Here is a 21,059-nt window from a genome sequence, read left to right as displayed (position 1 = left end):
ACATATATACACACACAGAAGCACAAGCTGCCAATTCTTGCTCAGAATTTCAGAAAACATCAACACATAGCCAGTGGTAAGTACTACAGGAGCCAGAGCAAAAGTTTTTTTTTACAGGATGACATTGTTTTCACAAAATTTATTGTTTTATATCCCCGAGAAATCATGTAAGACCCTGATTCTGTAAATTAAGCAAGAAAAAAAACTAACTGCAGAACGAGAATTATGGAAGCACTGAATTTGAATAGAGGGGGAAGCTGACACGTGTGGGAGTGGAATCATGCTTTTGGTGAGGTGATACTGAGCTGTTAGCTCAGCTCACATATCTTACCGAACTGCAACCTTTAAATAATCCTCCAGAAGCAATACAGTGCATGGTGAAAAGTAAAAAAAATAAATATAATAAAACAAACAAAAACCCAAACAAAACCTTTCAAGCCTACAAGAGGATAACACAAGCCCTGTTAAGTTCATGGAGTCTGAGTCAGAAGAGGTTCCATCAAGCCCAGCAGCCTGTCTCCAACAGCAGTGGCATGAACCTCCTCAGGAGCATCATATGCTTCAGTACCAGTAGTGTCTCCCAATACCCTCATCTTCTTCCATGCCCAGGAGTTGGCCCTCCACTGCTAAGTGGATGGCAAGCCCAAACTTGAAGTACAATGGACACAAACAACAAAGCATGCAGGATGCTTGCGGAGGACTAGCATGTGGGAGGGAGACTTCAAAACACACTGGCAAATCAAAGTTTTCAAGTGGCACTACCAGCTGGCAGCACCACACAGAATAACCAGCAACAGCTGAGTCCTGACAACCAGAAGGCACTCAAGTGGCTGGGACAAATATCTGATGCAAATCTCCCTGCAGGTATGTTGGTAAAACAACTGAAGGAAAAACTACAGTGGTCACAGATGGATACTGGGCAAAATGTGACACCACGCAAAGAGACACCACCAGGCAAGCACATGTGACACTTTCCCCATGCGACACTTCCCCTACGTGCTCTCCTAGCCTCTATTTTTATCCAATTATATTTCCTGACCCAAGCATTGTTTCTGTCACTAGTCAACCTTCAATGAAACTCTTCCAGGTACTCATCCTGTCTCCTCTTAAAACAGTTAAGTTTTTGCAACCTTCCCCAGCAAGTTCCAAAGGTCTATTGTCAGGTCAGTGAATGCTTTTAAATTTTAATTAAACATATTGAGCACAGCTTATAAAAACTGCTTGTTTGTTTCTTGCCTGTATTTAAGGGTCTTTGTATCAAATACTGCAAAGGAGTACAGTTGCCTGTATCCCAGGAAACACATAACAACCACGAAGTACTCTCAGAAGTGACAGAGGCACATTTAACCTCTCCTTTACCCAAAGGACAATCTCTGCTTAGTAAAGCCTAACATTCTGGCAGTCACGCTCTGCTCTGAAGTGAACACTGCCAGCTTTTCTATGTGCATGCAAACAGAAGAGATTAATTCATTTTCATCTCTTCCTGCACTCTGCACAGAGTACATAACATGCAGTGTTTGTTTTTGGAAATCCACCCTTTTCCGTGTCTCTGACACTGTCAGTTGATAATGAAAATGGGGGTGCATGTTCTTAATCGATGGTTAAGATGCTGTGTTAAGACATGGCTTTGAAAAGAAAAAATATTATGCCAAAAATTATCTACGACCATGAACTACCAAGAAAACTGATGTATAAGGCTCAGCTGAAACCATTAGTATTGACTCAGGAAAGAATCAAGCCAGGCATCTCAGAGCCTCTTTAATATTCAGGCTGGGGTTTCAAAAGAACTGAAGAAATCATATGCCTTAATTCCCACCAAAAGCGAGTGAGATTTTTAAGCCTCTATCCTTCCTATATCACCGATCAATTCTAAACCTATCACGGAACCAAAAGTAAATAATAATAAAAAAGTAAATTTATTTTCTAAATCATGTAAGAAAGGTATCCCACCTGCTCTGGCCAGGTAGTTGGTATCACCCCAAGATAATTATTAGCAACAATTACTACATACTGCAACTCAAGAAAAAGTCAACTTCAACATTAAGGTGGTAACAGCCTTGGTGCAATGGACGTCAAGTGCAAGTATTTGAAAATACATTCTAAAAACTTATGTACACCCAAAAAAGAAGTGATGCTTTATGCAAAACAAACGTTAAGTGGCTTCTCTTTTGTTTAGGAATGCTGCGGAGCTCATTCCAGATGCTAACAGACCATAGCCAGGATCAAAAAATGAAGAAATACAGAAATGCAGTGATTAAGACATGCAAAATGGCTGGTCTGCAGAGGAAGCCTCTCAAGCAAAACGTCTGTTTGCTTATTTATTTTTTTACTAAGAAACCAGAGAAATTGGATTTTAAGACATTTAGAGCCACACCTTCTATCAAAATAAACCAGCACCACAACAGTGTGGTTCATGCAGCAACACAAACACGTACCGGAAGAAGCAGAGCATATAAACAGTATATAGTAAGTTCCCACACACTAGGACACGGTTTGTTTTATTAGGCTGCTATTTCCAAACGGTACAAGGTTAGTCTCCAAGACTTGCACTGGCACCACAGCCATAACCGGGTCAGTGTATTTAACTCCAGTGGGGTAGTAAACAACATGTTGAGTCTCCTCAGGTCCTGGACAGCCTCCACAGACCAAGTGGAGATGCTTGGAGTGTCAAACAAAGCCACTGCCATCACTCCAGGATGGGCGACAGCTTCTCTGTCTTTCATGGTCGCAAAGTTAGGAGCCTTGCCAGAAGCATGCCTGATGTTCTTTGTGGTAGTGATCAGAATGCTTAATCAGAAGTTTCCAGACAAACAATTTATCTGCTTAACCACTGCACAATAATGACGAAGATATCCTGCTGAGATGTCAGGACAATCTTTTAACTGGAAGCAAGCCAAAGAAATCTGAAATCTCTCCAGACTCTACTACAACCAGCCTTTTAGCTCAGGAAGCTCCTCAGATGCATTCTTGACTGGAAAATAAACAGGCAAAGAACACTGAAGTTTCAACCTGAACTACTTACAAGCTTGTGACCTCAAATTAATCACAGCTAGAAAAACTCATAGGAGAGCTTGACTCCAGCAGTAACCTACTTCAGAACAAGATTTCACTTTGTGTAAAAAAAGTGTGTTTGGCTGTACACAGGATACCTACAGGAATATAAATTTCTGTGAAGAGTTTTCATGTGTCTATTGTTATTCCCATAAATATCCTACAACTGTAAGAAAGTCACACAACCATATGCCAGTTGGATACTGTTTACTATAATCACAATGACCTTAATTTGGTTTCCAGAGCTAACATTTACAACCCAAACATAAAATAGGCTAGCACAGCTGAGCCGAAGAGAATGGGAAGCCCTTAGAGGAAGTTCCTATCAGTAACAGGTAAGTGGTAGGTCACCTTTCCCTCCCTTTAACCCAGAGGGAAGGCGGGGAAAAAGTTTTTTCAACAGCTAGAAAGCGGGATAGCACTAATTTTTACTCATCTGTCTAAAGAACCCACAGATATTCAACCCAGCTATTTTGAAAAATAGATTAAAGGTTGTCCTAAATTAGGAGAATGTGTCCAGAAACAGAATTTACAGTACAATGTATTTAGGAGGCTGTTGAAAAATCAACACAGACCAGAGAAAGGCAGAAAGGCACAGGATACCCTAGGCTCTCCCAGTATATATCAATAATACCCTGTGTTTCTGTAAATGAGTGAAAATGAATTGCTTGCTTGTAAATTAACAAAGCTGATGTGCTACTATGAATAAATGGAAGTTGAAAAAATACACTCCCAGTGTGACTACAAACCTAATTTCCCTATTTAGTAGGAAGGAGAAAGTGTCTTGCACTAGAAAAAACTCATTTCAGTAGCACCTCTGACATAAGGACACTGTGTTAATGTTTGTGAAGCACTTCAAATATGTCAAACGTTATTTATAGATCAAGTTTTATAACTCCTAATGAGATATTTATATGGGGAGCTTAAATGAAAAGCTGAACAAAAGTAAACTACAAAGCTCTGATGCAAATCAATGTACAACTTTCATAAAGGAAAATTCTAGAATGCCGCTACAACATCAAAATGTGGGTTGTCCTCTGATGACACTACACCTGACATTGAAAGAGAAAAGCCCACATCCCTCTTTTTCTCATTAGCATGCTACTTTCTCTCTCCTGCACTGACCCAGCAAGCACATTTGTACTTCACATGATCAACTAGATTGGGGAACTGATTCAGCTGAACGCGAACTCTGCCACTGAAGCCCAGCAACAAGTATGTCTTGAAACTATTGCCTGAAAACACATTATTCTGGTGCCTAGGATTTAGTCACCTTGCAAGCCCAGAAATACCATCAACTCAAGCAACACATTCACGGAAGTGCCTCAGCATCTTTCACACTTAAGCCATACACAGATCTGCCACCCAGAGCCCCTCTCCGCACCCACACGCAATTCCACTGGGAACCTTCAAGCGCATGCTGACAGTACTGTCAGAGCAGAGCTGGTACAGCTGTGCTTTCCGGTCTCCTTGGTTGAATCAGCAATTTTCTGATCCTACTGTACACTTCCCAAAGAAACTTAACAGTATTTTAAATGTTGGCAATGTTTAGTTTTTCAGAAGCTTAACATCCAGGACTCACGATCCCCTATCCTCAGTTGCACTTGCAAAGTCTAAGAGCTTCCTTGGATCCAGTACTTGTATGGTTAAACACTAATGCAGGATGTGCTGTTGACTTGAAGCCATCTATAGATCTAGGTGTTTTCAGGAAGATGTCAAAGGGTTATTCATATTGTTTTTTAAATGTTATTTCGTATGTGTGTGTCATCCAAGGATATAAAGAGTATTTTGCACAGGTAAAACAGGCATCAATCAAGCATTTTCTGCCTGCTATAATTAGTCTGATTACCACAGTACCATATACCTTCTTTCTTATACTGCTTACATTTGCAGGTCCTTAGTTTTGAGTTCTTGGTACTTTCTGCAAGTTCTCAGAAGGGAGGCACATACTAACTAACAAAAAAATTATGGCTTGTCACCTGCTACAATGCATGTAGGCATGCAGCAGAGGAAAGGAAGTGGGGGGGAAGGTAAATGGTACTTATTTTCCAGCTCTATCACTAGATCAGGCATGATTTTATACATTTCTACATTTATCTAATTGATGTTAGAAATCAGCGCACTCCAGTCTGCTTCTATATATCAAAAAGTTTCACTGCCTCAAAGCACATATATTACTGTATACATGTAGAAATTAGATTTGGATATGTAACCATTGTGGTATAAAGCAGACTCCTATAACACCAAAAATATTTACTTGGCATGGTTTTGAGTCCTGCTCACAAACTCCTTCCACAGAATTTGTGTGACCAACCTGCTACCACTGTATTATACCATCATAAGAACCTATTTTAAAAGAAAAACCCAGTAGATAAAAGAAGTTTCCTGTATAATACATTTGCATTCTCCTTTACAGATAGCAGTAGATACATTAGGAACAGCCCTACCACATACCCATTCCCCTATAATTATTCAACCTATCTGCTTGGTTTAGGAGGAACCCAAGAAGCAATAAAGCTTATCTGGCCCATTCAACAGTTGGAAAGCAGTGGGTTCAACTTCTGATAGTCAGAATCAGTATCATGTAGACCAGCTTCACTCCAGACTGGCCACAGCTACCTTTCATCCAGATACTGGGTCAAAATAAGGAGGGTCTGAAAAAGGGGAAGAGACCTGGAGGACAGAGATGAAGGTGAATGGGTGGAATCATGGCTACAAGTTAGTCATCTCAGCGACTGCTGTTAGACTGAGAAGTCCCTTGCCCTTTTCCAAGACATGCAATATCGTTCTTAACAAATGTCTGGAAACCAGGAATGCTGCAGTGGATGATGAGGGATGCTCATAAATAAGGCTTTAATATGCTATTCCCTGGTGGTGCAGTAACACTGCAGTGCCAGCACAGTCATTTCCTTTCTTCCCCCGGTCTTCTCAGTTGTGTTAGTCTGCAAGACGATGCAGCTAACAAAGCTGCAGAACTGATGTGGGTTAAAAACGACACTAAAACCGTCATTCATTTTAACTTGGACTGAGTTTGCCAGTCAGTCACAACACCTATGCCAGCACAACTAAGGTGGTAGAGTTAGAAAACAAAACAGCAAGGAAGCTAGCACAGCTGCCAGAAGAAATGCTTGTCTAACTAGGATATCAATTGAGTTGCAGACCTTCGCACTGGAGGCTTTTTCCACTCCACCACCACAAGCTGGATCTCCCATCAAATACGCAGGTCTCCTGTACTACTGGGTACAGCAACATGATACAGATTGAATGGGAGAGACAAACAGGAGAAAAGTAAGCAGCAAATACTAACACAGTAATGCAGTGTAATAAACTATTATAATGATGTTCTGGCTGAATGTGTTTCTGCCCTTCTCCTCCTAAAAAATTCAAATTAAGGAACTGACTGGAATATACAATGCACCCATGCCTCCCACCTATGAAAAATAAGATTCTGCAGATGGGTAGGGAAGCTGATGAATTTGCTTTGGGCTTTTTCCATGATGTAAGCATGGGAGACAGCCAAGGCATGCCCCTTGATTTCAAATTTTTTAAAGTTAGATATATCTTTATCCCTCACTAAGGATTATGTTCCCCTTTTTTTTGAGCTTTTTGAGTTCTTATTGTGTCAACATTAAAGAAGCTGACATTTCAGGGTGGTACTGCATAGAAACCAGAAAAAGACATCTGAATGATGAACAGGTTAAGAGAGCCCTGGACACCGTATCTTTATTTGTCAAAGACTTCTAACTATGCTTCTCCCTAGCTCCAGAAATAAGAAAAAAGCTGACAGCTAGAAGTTTTAATGTTATCTCTATCCCATTCTTGTTTTAGAAAGTCTTACAAAATTTTAAGAGAATGAATCTGTATGAGAATCAAGGTGTGATGCATGTCTGGCAATAACCTAGTTGCTTCAGATTTCTGGTTGTTATTTCCACATAAATAATGCCATCTTTACTTCTCACTACTATTCAAGAGCCAAGAATAAGCTTTAAGGGCTGGAAGTTTAAAAGAAGGTGTAAAGGATGCAAGCTGGGCACCCCTGGGGTGGGAATACAGACCACGGAGCAGAACTGCACCTCACCTATAAGGGCTCACACAAGGCTTCCAAATGTCTGTTTTCTAAAAAACCCAACTCTTCCCTACACCCTCAATCTGCTAAATGTAGTGCACTCATTTCTCTATCAAATATGGTTACAATTCTGCCTCAATTGCATCTTCTGAAACAAGAAAAGTGATTTACTTGTAACTGCTGATCAAGATGCGGTAGCAGTGTTTACTTTCAGGGCGCACTTGAGACCAAAGAAATTCCATCTCAGCAACACCCACCTACTTGCATGCCACACCTGAGGCTGTGAACAGGGCAGAGCAGGCCCTGCATCCTCTCCAACCCCAAAGCCTGGAAAACGCTCTCCGTGAATATGCACGTAGGCAGCCATACCAAGATAAACAACCTTTCTTTGGGAAATGCATAGCTATATATGCATTTGCAGCAGGAGACCACTGTTTGCACATTCATAAAATCCTTTTTTGTTCTTTTGGTAATATCTTTCATACATTACCAAGGAAAAAAGGGTAAACAGAGCACACCAGTTCTTTGACACTCATGAAAGCATTTCTAAGACCTGAAAAGCTGCCCTTGAATCCACTGCAGAATACAGACTCATCACTCAGAGGAAACAGCTGCCTTTGAGGGACTAAATCCATCCAGAACAAGCTGAGGTCCACAGCCAGAAGTTCCCCTCAAAGCAAAGCCTACATATAGCCACGCTATTGTCTTGGTTAAAGATACGTCAAGTCCAATAGCAAGGAAATCATCTTTACTCCAGCCACTTAAAGAGACTCTTACAGACATCCAAGTTCTGTTCATCTCAGGTTAACACCATGAGTTTTTTTTAATGAAAAGGGTTTCCCTTCATCATAAGGATGCATACAGCTAAAGCACTGTTTCCACTCTACTTTTAGGAAGTCATAAACTATTTTTTTTTTCTTTTAAAAGGGAAAAGGGCCTTTCCTCACTTCTCTGACTGTCAAACACATGCTTTCCATTGACAAAGACTGTTAGAAACAGAAGATGTTAGAAATCACAAATCAGGAAAGAAAACTCCACCCTTACTTTCCCTTGATAGCAGTACATTCCAAAATCTCCTCTGCTTTACCAGCAGAAATCGTTTTAATTGGCTTTTCTGGAGATTTCAGACCAAGTCTGACTTCTTTCGACTGCTGGAAGGGTTCCTCAGCTATCATCCCAGAAGCTGTGCTAACCAGGGAGTAGTCTTGAAAAATCTTTTTTTTTTTAATTTTCCTTTTAATAGTGGAGGTGTCTCAAAGACATTCACCTCTGAATATTCTTACAGAGCTCTTCTGAAACAAGCCAAAGGCCAAACTCAGCACTAGTCTCCTCAGTTTGTAATTCAGAAGAAATGGAATCTTAAATTATTCAGCTTGGTCAAACAGCAGTCATTCTAATGGAATGTAGGCTTGTACTCCAACAGCAGTTTACTGTTTCTAAAATAAATGTCAGGACAGTAGATCTTTACTACAGAGTACCTGCACATTCAACAGCCATTGCCCCAGTTTAACAAAATAAAATAAAAAAAAAAAAAAACCAAAATAAAGAACCACATTTGTTAAAACAACAAAGTTTAACAGCTACCCATCATATTCTTCCTCATCAGGAAAGAACAATACAAAAATCCCACTACATTTAGAAACAACCATCCAATTAAATTTGCATCTAAGAAAACTGAAAATTAAGGCAAGCTTCAAGAAACTGCTACTTGCCTATTGTTTTGATCCTGCTTTTACAAAAAAAGATGCCACATTTTTGCTTAAAATAAGGATGCATAACTGCAAATTGAACTCAGCACTGAACTTCTTAACAGGGACTGAAAGTTTTGGATCCTTAAAGCCCATAACCACAGGTATTTCTGAACTGGAGAAACCAGAGATGTAATCTCTGCTTCTGTTTTTCAAGTTTCTACATACTTTGGAAAGATAACCTCAATTTCAAGTACCACATAAAGAACCCTAAACATTCGTCCACAGTAGAGGCGTGCAAGGTTAAAAACATACTGAGACATAGTTTTTCTTCCCTCGTACCAAGTAACGCACTTTATGAAACAAACCAATTATATTAGACATAAGTGATGCAGCAAAGAGGTTTCACGTGGCACCCAAAAACCCCTATTCCATTTAAAGTAAGTGTATACTATTGAGGATAACAATTCCCAGTGTTGCACCTCTAATCTGTCCGCTCACCAAGTCATCCCCAAACACAGGTATGAGCTTATTAAATTGGCAGGACAGATTTTCTTGATCACCAATGAAAATCCTATCACAGTCACAAGGTCTACTTCACTGAGGAATGGCTTTTCATACGCAGCCATGCTAGAAATGAAAACGTAGGGAAAGAAGAGAAAACATTCAAAACATTTGAAGTTTTTTTTTTACTTTATTTTCTTTTGCACAAAGGAAACTTAACAGTGGGCAGGAGGAGACAACAGGTCTCCTTAACTCTGACAACTCTCTCCCTTCAGCAGATTAGAATAAGGCCTTGTACTGGAATTTGAATTATTATACGGAGAATACAAACATTGGAAGGAATGAGCAGATGGGAACCTGCTTCTACAGTAAGAACCTTACAGAAGAAAACAACCCCACACACCACCTACCACCATGCAAGATTCTGCTTTTGGAGGAAAATGAAAAACCAAGCAAACCAAGTTTTAAAAGCATTAGACACGTTAAATTGAAATTTATTTCAATTTAAATACCACAACACCTCAAAAATTGAAAGAGTAAGCGTAGCAAATGGTAAGCAAAGGTCTCAGCATTAAAGACAGTGTATGCTTTAGAATAAACACCGTTTTTTCATGCATACATAACATTTCTACATAGCTCAAAGATTACAGATACTTAGAGTTATTCTTTAAAATATCCCAACCTTTGAGGTTTTGTTGCATAGACTAATTGAAGGACAACATTGTAAAAATACAAGCAGCAGGTCACACTACCAGAGGAGAAGAAAACAGAGGGACTTGAGAGGAGGAAGGACTCTTCAGCTCAGTTTCCCAGCACTCTGGGAGAATGAATTTCCAACCAAGACTTTTTTTTTTTTTAAAATCATGTACACATTACGTTTAAATATTTTAAACACGTAAATAGACACATCTTACATTTAAACATGTAAAAAATTATTAATTTTTGCTTAAATATGAAAAATGTCATTTAATGTCACCTTCATCCCAGGTCTCATTCCTGCCATCCTGCCATGAGGTGTCACACAGACTTTTGAGGAGTAAAAGTGGTAAAGGTCAATCGACATATGTCAATATTGGTATCTAGACTGATAACCACTGTTCTGAATTTCAAATTTCAATTCTGCAAAAACAGGGAGAGTTCTCATTTCTTTAAGATAATACAATCATACATCAAATTTTTCTGTTCTCGTTACTCGTGATATAAAACAGTTAAAGACGCTTTTAAAATAAACCACAAAACTTCTGTGTTTGTTTGCTTCCAGACTTCTACCTCCCATTTTTTGAGCATGCAGTTAACACTTAACCTAAAGATGGCACAAAAATGCTGAAGAGAGACTTACTCGGACATCAGTTGCATCTCCATGACGGATAATGCTGGCCCATGTTGTTGGTTCACTGCTATTTTCAAAGTAGTGAAAAACCTTTAAGACTCGTTCCATGGCCCCCGGGGAACGCTCCATCCCAGTACTGAGGTGTGTCTTTGCACTTGAACTTGGTGTATGATTCAAGTTTGGATCAAGGTAAGCTGCTGCCATGGTTTTGCTGGATGCTAGGTATCTGTCATATTCTAGGAAAGGGAAACAAAAAATAAATTAAGTTTAGTTATATCTGAATCTTACACTGAATCATACACAAAGCATCTACTGGAAATACATTAAAGACTCATTTTTAAAGACATTTAGTTGACTTTTTTGGAGTCCCCTCCTAAACAAACTATACCGCTACAAACATATAAAACCCACCCAGATGACTACCAGAGAAACTACAAGCCCCTTGGAGCAAGTGATCTGAATTTGAACACCACAATCATTAACGAAAGCAGCATCTTTAGCAAGACTCCTTCCTTTACTTTCTCAGTGACTTAACCCAGGCCCCACCAAAACTTTCAAGACCAAATAGCGACATCCAGTTTCAACAGGAGTTCCTATCCCTAAAATCTATCAAGTCTGGTCTTGCAACAAAGTCTCTAAAGATCAGCGTAAGGAAACCCTGACAGAGCAGTCACCGAACTGGGGGGCTCTACTAGGAAGCCTCACACCAACACCAGGCTCTCCTGTTTAATGCTAAGACAATGTCACATCACTTGTTACATGCTATTTTGGGAACCAGTGGGACTCAAAACCATCCACAGCCAAATTCATTATTCCCCGAGGAACCACTAAGAACACCACCGTTTCTCTTCTCATCAGCTACTAAATAAATGGCTAAGTTTTATCATCAATTAGCCCGGTTTCCAAGCAATTTCCAAGTCTGGTGGCAAAACGCATGGACCATGGTACAAGTCTGCATCTCAAAGAAAAAAAAAGAAAAAATTGCCTCTTGGCTACTGCTGCAAATTAGTCAGCCACAAGCAGATGGTGTCTAAGAAATAAATGCAGTAGAAAAGAAAAAGAGCAAACAATACCTCCTGCCTCGCCTGACAGTCTCAAGCATCATCCCAGTCTGCTGGCTGGAAAGAGCAAAGAACTGCAGGGCTTTGCTCCAGGGCTTGGGCAAGTGCACAGAGCTTTCTGTACCTCCTCCTCACAGCGAGCAGCCAGTGGGGAGGCAGTTTTGGAAATCTGGAGATGTTAAAAATAAAATAAACTTGATCTTTTTGGCATGGTACTCCAAATGCCTTTCTGGTAGTAAAGCTGGCCTGCAAAAGGGGGCTGGAGGAGTGAAACTGCCTCAGCACTGCTACTGAATGCCTGAGCCTTAGTTTACTTCACTGTGAGGCAGAAGGGACCCATGTTTCTAGCTAAGCTCCTATAACACCTGGCTGCCCCTCAACAGAGCTTCAGCCATCAATGTGCCACCCGCCATGGTGCTCTGCTGACCTTCCTGACACCTGGTTCAGGAAACGACTAGAAAAAAAGAAAAGGCAGTTTGGTTTTCAGGGTTGGCTTAGTTTTACACCACAGATGCACAAGGTGCCACAGATGTTAAGATAAGCACACAGGAAGAGAAGCAGAAGCAGCCAGTGGTTGGGGGCAGGAGGGGAGACTATCTCCCCTCCAGCAGCAGCAAGCCACCATTCACCAGTAACATCAAATCACACCAGGAGCTCAGCTAACAGGAACCCAGCACCAGCAATACGAAGATTTGAAATCTTCAGATAACATTTGCTAGTGGCTGAAACAGGACTTGAAGTTTAACACAACGACCTGAAGTGCCTACCTTAATTCAGACCCACAAGGTTGGGAGGAAACAGTATGTCTTTACCTCTTGAATAAATGGTTGAATTGCATTCATCCAACAGAACTCTGAAGAACTTAAAGTTAGAGCAGTATTGTGTCAGACAAAAGGCCTCCAATGTCCTGCCCTCAGGGAAGATGGTGAGAGCAAGCCAAGGAGAGGCTTATCCCAGACATTCCCCCAGCCTCTGATCCCTGAAGGACTCCCCCACCTGCCAAGTGCTAGCTTAGTTTCATATCCCTGTTGCCTCTTATCTGAAAACTCAAGAAACCATTATAGCTTTTGTACCTTGCTTTATAATTCTCTGTTTTGGCAATCAATACAAATGTATTAACCCAACCTTATGCCACATTAAAACCTTTACTCCTATCCACCCTACACCAACATACAGATCGGAAAATGCCAGGAACCTCTCTGCAACGCTGCTCCTGACTTATCCTCCCCAAAGGAGGTTGTGAGTTGTTTTCATATAAACCTTGACTTGAAAGCTGAAGCAGGTATAAGTATCTCCCCTGTGGCAGACTAACACCAAGATGACATGATCGTACGTGCTCCTAACTGCAGGGCTCCTCTCCTCTAAGATTAAAATAGCCATCATGAAACTCGGTGTCTGCAGGGTGGGGAGTTTCATCAGGACAAATTCATGCAGATGAAGCCCTTTAACAGTGCAACTGCTAGGCATGAAAAGGCAGTTTTCAGGCTCAGACATGGGCTGCTTAACTTCTGCATTATGTTCTGCCTCCTTCAGAAGAAGCTACCCTACCTCAAAGTCACTAGTAAAAATGTTAAACTGTATTTCAAGCACATGTATGCAAAAAGCAGGAAAATTTCCTACAAACCAAAGGAAGGAGAGCAATTTTTAAAGTAAAGGAGAACTAAAAGAAAGCATGCTTTACTATTAATTTGCCATATTTCATCCACTGAACATATGCACTCATCAAGTTTTATTTGGGAAAAAATACCGAAACGAGCATTTAGAAGATGTATGACCACAGACTCAATATGGACAATCTACATCCCTGGGGAGCAATAAACAGAAAAGGAATGAAAGACATCAGTTTCTACGTAGAGAAATGCACAGGCAGCATAACTTCAATGGACAGGCAAAACATTATTACAATTTTTTTCACATTCATTACATTGAGGGGGAAATGTGGAATCAAGCGTCAGACTGACTGTACTGGTACAAGGTATTGTCAGTTTTCACAAGGTTTTATGGGATAGAGGTTTTTAAAGGTGAATCATCCTTCCAAGCAAAATTAGAAAAATAGTTTTCCTTCAGAATCTGAACATCACTGGGTTCCTTACAACTTCTTTAAAAAAATCCTAATGCTTACTTTATAAGGTACCAAAAGGGCAATAAATTTGATTGCTCAAGGTACAGAACAGAATGCTGTATCCCTGCTTATGGACCTATTAACATTCCCATTAAAACCAGCCCCTGGGTTTGACTTTGTAATGTGACCGTAAAACTGCCCCAGGCCAAAACTCTGTAAAACATAGCTGCTCTTGATGCAAGGATAGTTAAACAACTATTTCACAAGATATGCTTGGTTGTTTAATGATACAAAGAAAGCTAAGATTACAAAACTAGGATGCTTGTTAGGGCTCTTCTAAATTCAGATCAGACTGGTTTGTAATCCTTCCATGACACATCTCAGTTTCAAAGAGCAGCTTTACTCCTCTTGGCATTAAATAGACAAGTGGTATGCTATGATGGAGCAGAAACAAGCTAGAGCCAACGAAAAGAAGGCTAAAAGAATGTAGATAAAGATTAGATATAAGAAATTTTGTACAATGAGGGTGGTGAGACACTGGGACAGGTTGCATCTGTGAATGCTCCATCACTGAAAGTATTCAAGGTTGGACAGGGCAACCTGATCTAGCAAAGATGTCCCGGCCCATGGCAGGGAGGTTGGACCAACTGATCTTTACAGATCCCTCTCAATCCAAATCATTGTACAGTTCTACATTGTGTATGGAGACTTGACTCTGCTGTATTTCATTGGATGTTGTGGTGAAAAAAGAGCTGGAGCACGTCCAGACTAATGGTCTTAAATGAAGGGTAGTCAAACTTGTTTGTATGCAAAGTCATGTACCAGCTATCCCTTTGAGCTTCCAAGAGCAAGGACTATTGTTCTCCCAATGCTTGCGCTTTAGAAAAAGCACCTCTATTTCTCAGTACTGTGAAGACTTATTCCAAGCTGGGGAGAGAATTGAAGCAATATGATCCTGGTCTGGTGATACTTAGTGGGTCTGCTGAGATGCTGCAGTTGTTACACCACCATGATGCATGTTATTGAGATGGTCTCCTCTACTGTGGTGGAGCACCTGAGGTTTAGGAAAGCGTATGGGAGACAGTTAAACAAGATTAGAAGATCAAGCTTTTCAGAAAAACAAAAAAAACCCAACAACACTGCGTTTCTCAAATCAATTACAAGAAAGCACCATTTATCTTTTTTGTGCTTCTTTCTGTTTCAATACAATTTGTTTTGAATACCTGCAATTTTCATTACTTAGCAGTTATAATAGGGAAGTGTAAAAAAAAAGTTTATTTTCTCAAAAAACACACAATGGTGAGAACTAACTGAATCCTTCCAGAAGTCATTTGCTGCTCAATGTGACTCCTGCTGACACATCTGAAGAGCACTGAACATTCTGCACATTTGCTAACAACACTGGGCACAAAGTCGATATTACAAGTTCCAGGAGCACAAAGTTCAAAGTCGTATTTCACTACCAGCTCCCAACACTTAGAAACTAAATCATTTCCACTAATGAGACAGTCAAAAATCATAAAAAATATTTAACATCAATTGACTAAAAATCTATTAATAAACGGATAGAAAAGTCAAAGTAGTCTCGTAAGGGAAATTATTTAAATGCCAATAATGTCTTCAACATTAGCAGTTTGATAATACATTAAAAAATAATAAAGAAAAATAAACAAAACTGTTCCTCATAGTAGTACTGGCAGATGGCCAAGAACGCAGCATTAACAAGTTCATTTTACAAGGAACCAAGCTGTAATTATTCACACTGTGACTTCATGTTGTCCTTTGTAGATACCACGAAATTTCACAATGCTGCTCAGCCTCCATATTTGGATCCCCATCTTGGGCTTGAAGGCATCAACACCTATGAGCTAAAGCCCCTTCCAAATAGCATTTCTGCAAAATAACTTGGCCCATCTCAATTCAAACCTATAAAACCTGTAAGAATCTATAAAAAAATACAATAAAAATTCAGAGTGCATTTCTTTCTCTGGTCCTGGTGTAGTAATTCTACAAGACTTAAAATACTATAACATATTAAGTTTATTAAAAGAAATAAAAGCCTTCAGGTTACTTGCATCCTCAATAAATAATGCTGCTTTACCAGACCGACTGGCTGGAAAGCAGCTTTACAGAGAAGGACCTGGAGGTCTCGGTGGATAACAAGCCAAGCATGAGCCAGCAACGGACCCTTGCAGCAAAGGCAGCCACCAGCCTCCTGGGCTGTGTTTGGCAGACCATGGCCAGCTGGGACAGGAGGGAGGTGATCCTTCCCCTTCTTCAGCACTGGTGAGGGGTATTGGGAGTGCTGCGCTCCACAATATGGGACATGGACATAAAATGGAGACAGTCCAATGAAGGATCACAAAGACAATTCAGGGACTTGAGCATCTGTCATACAAAAAGCTAAGAGAGCTGGGATGATTTGGCCTGGAGAAGAGAAGGCTCAGGGGGATCATCCAGTAAAGATGGAGCCAGACTGTTCCCAGGAATGCCCAGTGAGAGCACGAGGCAATGAACATAAAGTGATGAGAGCTTCTGCACTACACAGGTGGGTGAACACTACAACAGGTTGCCCAGTGAGGTTGTGGAGTCTCTATCCATTCAAATCACGACTGGACACAGCCCTGAAGCTACCACCTGTAGCTGGCCCTGCTCTGAGCAGGGGCATTGGATCAAACTATCTCCACAGGTACTTTCCAACATCTGTGATTTTGTGATTAAGACTAACTTAAGAATTTCTTTCACACTCTAAATTCCTTAGAATTATCCATAATACATCTCACTTCAGACAGTACACACCTCATGAATTTTGAGCTCAATCCATTTTCACAGCTTGTATTGAATCCTGCTGTAGCCCACCTTGCAAAGACTAACTCAATTATCTCAACCTCACAGAAAGTAAAGATTTTAAATACAATTTTAACTATGTACTCCATGACAAAGCTTGTATTTTCAGGAGTCTGTGTTAAGAGTCGGCACATTGCTGACTTTTGATATGCCATCTCCTGATAGATATCATTTAATTTTTTTAATCATAAGATCTGTTTTTTATGTTTGCTGCTGGACATGAAGCGCATGACTCGCTAAAATCCTTCTCAGAAGAACTTAAAAGACACGTTTCTTCTAAGAAAACAGTCATAGTGTATTCAACTACATGCTGATTGTCAGTCATGTGGCATGGTCGCACGCTTGGAGTGCCTGACTATGACAATAGTCCCTTTCCCAGAAGACCAGACAGAGTGGAAAAGCAGAAAAAGTAACCTGGTCAAAGCAGCACCCCCAAAACACATACATGCCACAGGAAAGAAGCAGCAAGCATGCTACTAGGTGTGCAACATGTTTGGTTTTTTTTTATTATTTACCCAATGTTAACATCTTGTTCCACACTTAAGGATGAAACTTTAAGAAAAGCATTAGGTTTGTGATTTCAAATAAGGGATAAGCACAGAAAGAGAAAAGAAAGGGTATTTTTTCCTATTATCATCCCTTCTGCCTTCAGAAAGAGTCAGTAATTTCAGCTATTTCTATACATCACACTGGAAAGTGCCTGTTTGTTTCCTACTGAGTTTATTTTTCTTGTTCTCTTTCTTTCAGCTAATGCTGATGGTTCAAAAGCAAAAGAAAAAAGCAGTAATCCTTTATTCCACTTTAGACAAGCTTCAGCTATATTCACTCCTCTTGGTAGTATTTGCTATGACTACATCCAAGAACGCTTTTATTTCTCTTGCTGCCTCTTCTCTGATCCTCTCCTGGCCACTGCTGTCTCCTCACTCCTCCAGATACGTATGTATTTTTAAGTACATTACATTGTTTGCAGTCAGAAACATTTATGAAGGCTCTCACAGGTCAAAGTATAAAGCAGCCCGGCCAGCCACATTAAATCAATCTGAAAATTGAGCTCTAAATATCTATTTTAGTCCGAATTGACACACCGAGTATTTCACTATATTGAAATGAAATGGAAGAATGGCCTGGTACAGGCAACTCCTCCAAACACTTCCCCACCCACCCCACCCATTCCCAAAAACACTACCCAAGAGTTACTAACTCTATGTCTCAATACAGTTTAAAGCAGAAATGTACAGATTTCTGTCTTTGGTATTTTAGAAATACATCAGTAAATCAACATGAAAGATAATACAGACCAAAGTCAAAACAAGTTTAGCAACGCAAGTTGCCAATGTGGAAAAAAACTATTTCAATTATATCAGTGTTTTAGCAGGTTAAATATTCAGGGGAACAGGAAGGAGGAATTCAGAGCTACAAGACGCTTAAGAACCAAAGCAATCTGACAACTTTGGGCCTCTTAAACACAAGGCAAGCATATCTCTGAAAAAAAAAAAAATCTATTAATACATACATGTATCACCTAAACTAACTGAAACAAGGACATATTCCATGTAACAGCTGCTATTGATGCCAGCTGTCTTAAGGACTGTAAGTCACTTGTATTTTCAGGAGTCTGTGCTAAGAGTCAGCACATTGCTGACTTTTGATATGCCATCTCCTGATATACATCATATAAATATTTATATTTTTTTAATCATAAGATCTTAGCAGCTTATAGATCGTAAGAGCTTAGTAGCGCTACAGCAGCAGTAGACTGTTACTTGGGTAGCACTGCACCTTGAGATGAAAAGAAAAAAGTTTCAGGGTACTGACAATCAGCTGAACTATTTGCAGCAACTCAAATTACCAAGATGTCTTCCACTGTCCATCGGCATTCAAAACAGTACCCATCCTTCTCGGTAGAAACCCACAGGATTAAGTCCTGACATACCTTAAACAATTTGGTTTAACCCAATTTTATTGTAACATTGCATAATCTGCACTATCAGCAATTCCCTTTGGAGTTGGCACCAATTTCTATTTTTAATATAAAAAAATTAATAATGAGGAAACATCAGTTGTGTTGGGAATACAAGAAAACCAGTGTCTGTATATGTCTTAATTAGAACAAGATACCCAGCTAGATACTTGCCCAATTTCTCAACAGCACTCTGAACCTTCACTGTGGTCCTTCGGCACCACTGAAATCCAAGTAGACGCTAATCTCCCCTTACATCTTCTGTTGTTGATATTTTGAATTTCTCTAGCAAGTTGTAAAGAATTACAGAGGTGCAGTTTTCTTAAAAAGGGCACCACAGAAATGAGGAAGGAAGAATTCTGGATTTTTAAAATAAAGGTTAAAACACGATTCTACCTATTTTGAAGCTGCACTACTGGCTGGCAGCAGCCCTTCCTATGAACATCAAAACAAGAGAACGAAGCCATATGATTTCAAGCAATCTTTTCTAATACTACTTGCTGAAATACTGGTCTGTGGAGGCCCTACGTAGCACAAGCTCTTCTTCTAAACAGCTTTAGAAATAAACCAAAGCAGTGAGAGTTCACTGTCTTTCTAGACTAGTAAAAACTAATTACAGAGTTAGTGATAATGCAAGTGTGGTTCTCAGAAATGAAAAACTGGAAGTGCCTGAAACTAGAGGCAGCGGAGGAAAGTAGTAGGGTATTCTGGCTATGCACTATCACAGCGTAACACACTTGGCTTTGGCTACCATTTGACTTTAAGCCTGCCTTTCCTAGTTTGACATTACTGAACTATACCATCCCAGTTCTACATTTCAAAACATTCAGCTGTATAGGCTTTAAATTTTTAACCCACCTTAACACAGTTTTAACCAGAAGCACACATCAGATAGAGGGCACTTAAGCACTCAAGAGGAATGGAGCATGTCACCAGCATGACAATGGCCTATTACATAAAATTCAATGACCTGTAAAAAGTTTTACTTAAGTCTATTCCAGCTCAAGTGTTTTCCAAAGCCAGTAATTACAGTCTCTGGTACATAGGTAGAAATTAAGAATAAAGTGGGTTTTATTCAAGTGATTAAATGAAGTTGTGTAGGCTGATCATAATTCTCCTAATTACAAGCTTTTTTGAGATTAACTTCTCTATCTCCACACACACACAAGATGAGTGATTCTCACAGTTGCAGTTCTTGGAACTGGGCACGTACCAGGTGTCTCCTTGCATCCTCACATAAGATCTTGAACAGCAGAATAAATTGTGATAGTCCCTCGGATCCTCTTAGGAATCAAAGCTCTTGGCTTCTCAAGACTGTATGCTATGTTTGAGGACCTAAACACCAGCCACATCAGTCTTTAACTAGACATTTGCTTCTCCTTCTCCATCTCTCCTCCAGTCCCCATCCACTGCACCCAAAGACAGCCAAGTAAGCAGAACTAGCTTAATCACTCAAAGAAGAGACGTAATACTTCCTCAAATGTGGCATTTGATTTAACAGTCAAGTCGAAGGCATAATGCCTAGTAAGAAATCAGTTGGTGGCCTCCAGGATTCACGTACTGACCTTATCATGAAACTGGCACGAATTGAAGCCTCTGCTAACATGACTAGTAAGTCTCTGTACTCTGGTTAAGTCAAGCTAGGAGCAGATATATATACACTGTATGGCCCATTTCAAGATTTTACTTTAAAAACAACAAAGGCCCAAAAAACTCCACTTAAACAACAAGAGAATGCCAACATATTCTCCATCACCACCACCCCGCCTTAAAAATGATTAACACACTTAGTCCACCTGAAGCAGTACATCAGGGCCCCTCCAGACTCCTGGAATCAATACCAATGATTCCATACTGCTTTGAGGCAGAGTAACATTTATGGATTCTCCACCAGTGCTTTCACTCCAGGTGGATCCTCTTGACATACCGTGTAGGGCTGACTCTAAACCCAGAACACTATCTCATTGCAGCTGGAATTCTCCATGGACACAGTCCCTTGTACCCACACTCTCTCTACAAACTAGGGACTTCTGTACTGTGCACTGCACGTGTACTGGGAGGGGCATTCGCCATCGTTGTTCTTTTCAGTACCAACAAGGTTTATGCTACTGATGATACTTGCAGATTTTTCCAGTGAATGCTCCATTAAGTCTTTGAATAGAACCACCAACACTGAAAAGCTCCGAACACCTGTATCATCCAAGAAACCTTTGGACCCCACTGAAGAAGGCATTTTACAGTCTTTTACCTCCAACCTACGAACACGGGACTACTGAACTCTCCTCGAGTTTAGATTAATTAAAGCATGTTTAATATAGTAAAGGTCCTGAGGTTCAACATTTGCATTTTATTGGGAAATAAGGAATTCATAATTTTAAGGAAGAGCTGTCACTTGATCAAGGTAACTTAAGATAGCAAGTGGGTTCAGAATGGGGGTTTCCTCAATGTGCAGTAAAAGGGGACAGAACAGACAACTGCTTAGCAAACAAA

General features: G+C 40.1%; 1 protein-coding gene across 10 annotated transcripts in view; it reads right to left on the bottom strand.

Annotated features, from left to right (window-relative positions):
- Positions 1–21,059, bottom strand: part of PTK2 (protein tyrosine kinase 2) — a 223,981-nt gene that overhangs the window by 120,950 nt on the left and 81,972 nt on the right. For 9 of the 10 annotated variants that reach the window (XR_008820501.1, XM_056330022.1, XM_056330023.1 and 6 more), the window contains one exon: positions 10,649–10,875. Coding sequence is in view for 9 of the 10 variants with exons in the window: in XM_056330015.1 (XP_056185990.1) it covers positions 10,649–10,875 (227 nt within the window). In the remaining variant the exon portion in view is untranslated. Of the gene's footprint in view, positions 1–10,648; positions 10,878–21,059 lie in introns of those variants that run through there. The other variant, XM_056330024.1, reaches the window with a different exon arrangement.

Source organism: Falco biarmicus, chromosome 3, assembly GCF_023638135.1.
Source record: "Falco biarmicus isolate bFalBia1 chromosome 3, bFalBia1.pri, whole genome shotgun sequence".
Classification (NCBI taxonomy): domain Eukaryota; kingdom Metazoa; phylum Chordata; class Aves; order Falconiformes; family Falconidae; genus Falco; species Falco biarmicus.
This window is presented reverse-complemented; position numbering and strand designations above follow the sequence as displayed.